Genomic DNA, 3,282 nt, shown 5'->3' on the forward strand with positions numbered 1-3,282 from the left:
ATCTTTAATCTATCTATCTTTCAATCTTTAGTCTATCTATCTATCTATCTATGTATCTATCTCTAGATCTTTGTGTGTCTGAACGTGAGGTATGATGGAGATAAGAAGATCTTTGCCGTTGCCTCCTTATTCTTCTTTTTCTTCCGTTTTAGTCCTTTCCTTCTCCTTCTCACTCCTCTTTCCCCTGTCCTATCTCTATCCACATGCGCCTCGAGCTACTTTAGTGTATGCCTTTCTTTTCGTCTTAAGTTGGATCATTCTTAAAGCAGAGTCTTCTTGTCTTTATCTAGTTGGTTGCATGCTGTATGAGAACAAGGGGTGTCTATGAACTTCCAGGTATCTCTCCTTCCTGTCTTCGAGGACGTGCTGTATGTACAGCCCACGTCGAGGGAGACGAGCGGTGGAGAGCCACCGCCATGTGTTAATATATCTCTTTCTTAAAGGCAGAAGATCTCTACCGACTAGATCTACATGCCTACGCCCCAAGAGATATCTGCATCTATATCCTGTCGTCACTAAATACGTTTGAAACTTTCATGTGTGTATCTGCATGTGTATCTACATGTGTATCTGCATGTGTATCTACATGTGTATCTAAATGTATATCTACATGTATATCTACATGTGTATCTACATGTGTATCTGCATGTGTATCTAGTTGCTTCTCTATGTACTGTATGTATGTCTATGTGTGTATTCGGCATGCGTGTCAAGACTTTCTCTCTCCTTCTCATTGGCCTTACCTCTCATACACAACACACTCGAATCAAGCAATACACCTCGTTCTTTTCTCTTCTTTCTCATCCCTTTCTTTCTTTCTTTCTTTCTTTCTTCTCCCGACTCCTTTTTCATGTTCTCCAAGGTTTCTCTTTTGTGGGTGGCCGCCTTATGCGTCTACGTCTCTTCTCTATACATCGCCTAGTGACGGAGTTAACTCCGAAATTCCTCGTCTCTTACAGGAGCTTACAGGAGATGCTTGGGCCTTCAAGTAAGAGACCGAAAACGACCTTGTAGAGATTCGAGTTGGGGAGTGATCTTCTCTCTTTCTGAATCTATTTCATCCCTTTTCTTCTTCTCACTCTTCTTCTTTCCCTACTCCTTTCTCTCTTGAAGTAGTCAAAAGCCGCGGGTGTATGTACAGCCGACCATAGTGGAAGGAGGGAGTGCATGCCTTGGTGAAGAGAATAATGCACTTCTCTTGCATGTTCTTTTATCTTAGACTTCCTCCTTCCCTCTTGTGCGGCTTTTCTTTTCTCTTAGACCTCTTCTTCTTCTTCTCTCTGTCTTTTTCTCCACTCCTCTATCTCTAGAATTAGCAAGTTCTCTCCTGTCGCTACCTAATAGCCCCATAAGGTCAGCAGAGAGAGAAATCCTCTCTTCTTCTCGACGTAGAATCCTCTCAGTCAAGCGATCTACGTACATATTCATACATATATATACATATTCATACCCGCATAGGCATACATACATACATATACATACATATACATATTCTATATGTACATATATATTGTATGGATGCATGTGTTTATATCTTAGTTGTGTGCTTCTCAATTGATAAGAAGAGGATGGAGAGACTTCGTTCCTACAGGTCAGTAGAAGCAGCAAGGAAGTAAGCCAGACGTCATCCACACGCAGTCATGGTCGCCATCCTTCGTTGTGGAAAGAACGCAGGATCGAAGAAAAAGAAGAAGAAGTTCCTCTTTCTCTAAGCTCTCTCTCTCTTTGTAGCCTTCCTACTTAAGACGAAGAGAAGGGGATGGCGACAGACAGATCGCTTTGCCATGTCTTGTGGGGGTAATAGCTTCTCAGAGAAGAATAGCTTCTCTATGTGCCTTTCATAGAGCGCGATGCACGTCGCCGTAGAAACGCAGCCTGGAGCAACTCGAGATCGAATGCAAGCTAACCCAGCCTATCTCTTGTCCCAGTGTCTTTCTTCTTCTTCTTTCTCTTTCTCTTCTTCTTTTCTTGTTTCCCTAGAGAGACCCAGCAGCCTTAGTCTGAGTGGTAGTAGCAGTAGTACGGGTAGTAGTAGGGGTAGTTGTGTAATGCTGACAGGTTGGTGAATGCGTTCTTTCCTTTCTTTCTTTCTTTCATTCATTTAGACTTCTTCTTTTTTCTTTTGGGTCTCTCTGAAGAAGACATTTCGGTTCTTTTTTCTTCTCTCCCCTCTTTCTTTCTCTTTGTGTGCTCGTGAACGTCCCTTCGTCACTTCCTCTCTGTTTCATCTCCAGAGGGGCGGCTCTTCCTCCTGCATGCGCGAATGCTCTCTACGGCCCGACGGACTTCACGCCCGAAGCCTTTCGCGATCTAGGAAGTCTCGAGAAGAATGAGAAAGAGAGGGGGGAGAACAAGAAGAAGAGGAGCGACGTGTGGAGCCATGAGAAAGACAGTCAGGGGGATCTAGATATTTCTCACGAGCCGTCTGAAAGATCTCCGTCTTTTCTTACACGTCTTTTCTCGAAGACGAAGAGTTACTTCCTTGAGAGAAGAAGAAGAAAGAGAAAGAATGAGATACGTGATACACATTTGTGGCGGCGATTCTCATTAGCAGATGGATTCTCCGGGAGAGATAGGAACGGTGGTAATGGTCGAGATGAGGCAGAGACTCAAGACAGGAGAAAGAGGAGTATGATCAGACAGAGAGAAATAGAAGAAAAAGAAGAAGAGGAGAAGGAAAGACTCGAGTGGCCGCATGAAGATGTTTCTTCTTCTTCTTTCTCCTCGTCGTCGATGTGGCGACGGGGGGGGGCCGTAGGATCGATGCCTGGTCGTCTGGAGAGTCAAGGGAGAAGAAGTTGGGTGGAGGCAAATCTTCTTGACGAAGAAAGTAAAGAAGAAGAGAAGGGCATGACTAGAGATGAAAGACGCCGTAGAGGAGAGAAGATGAATAGCCTTCTTCTCTCAGGTCAGCAGAAGCGATGGGTTGGGAAGGAAGAAGAAGAAGAGGAGGAGTCAAAGAAGAAGAGAAAGAACAAGAATGAAGAAGAAGAAGCAGAAAAGAATGAGAGAATTAATACGCCGAGGAGATGCTTCTATATTTCACAAGAACTATCTGACAAAGCTATCATTGAACAGTAAGAATTCGAGAGAAAGGAAAGCATGCTCTACTCGCACTCTATCAGCAAGTCTCTCATCTACCACGCGTTGTAAATAGATAAATAGGTAGATTAAAGATAGATCAAAGATAGATAGATTAATGATAGATACCATAAAGATAAAGATAGATAGATAGATTAATGATAGATACCATAAAGACAGATAGATTAAAGATAGAGCCCT

General features: G+C 43.2%; 1 protein-coding gene across 1 annotated transcript in view; it reads left to right on the forward strand.

Annotated features, from left to right (window-relative positions):
* CSUI_001513 (uncharacterized protein) overlaps positions 1-3,075 on the forward strand; it is a gene marked incomplete at its 3' end in the record, with an annotated part of 14,455 nt that extends 11,380 nt beyond the window's left edge. Inside the window, exons 4-5 of the mRNA XM_068061719.1 lie at positions 863-988; positions 2,235-3,075. Coding sequence (XP_067926306.1) covers positions 863-988; positions 2,235-3,075 — 967 coding nt within the window. The remainder of the gene's footprint in view (positions 1-862; positions 989-2,234) is intronic.
* Between the last annotated feature and the right edge of the window lie 207 nt (positions 3,076-3,282).

The sequence above is a fragment of the Cystoisospora suis genome (assembly GCF_002600585.1).
Source record: "Cystoisospora suis strain Wien I chromosome Unknown contig_609, whole genome shotgun sequence".
NCBI classification, from domain to species: Eukaryota; Apicomplexa; class Conoidasida; order Eucoccidiorida; family Sarcocystidae; genus Cystoisospora; species Cystoisospora suis.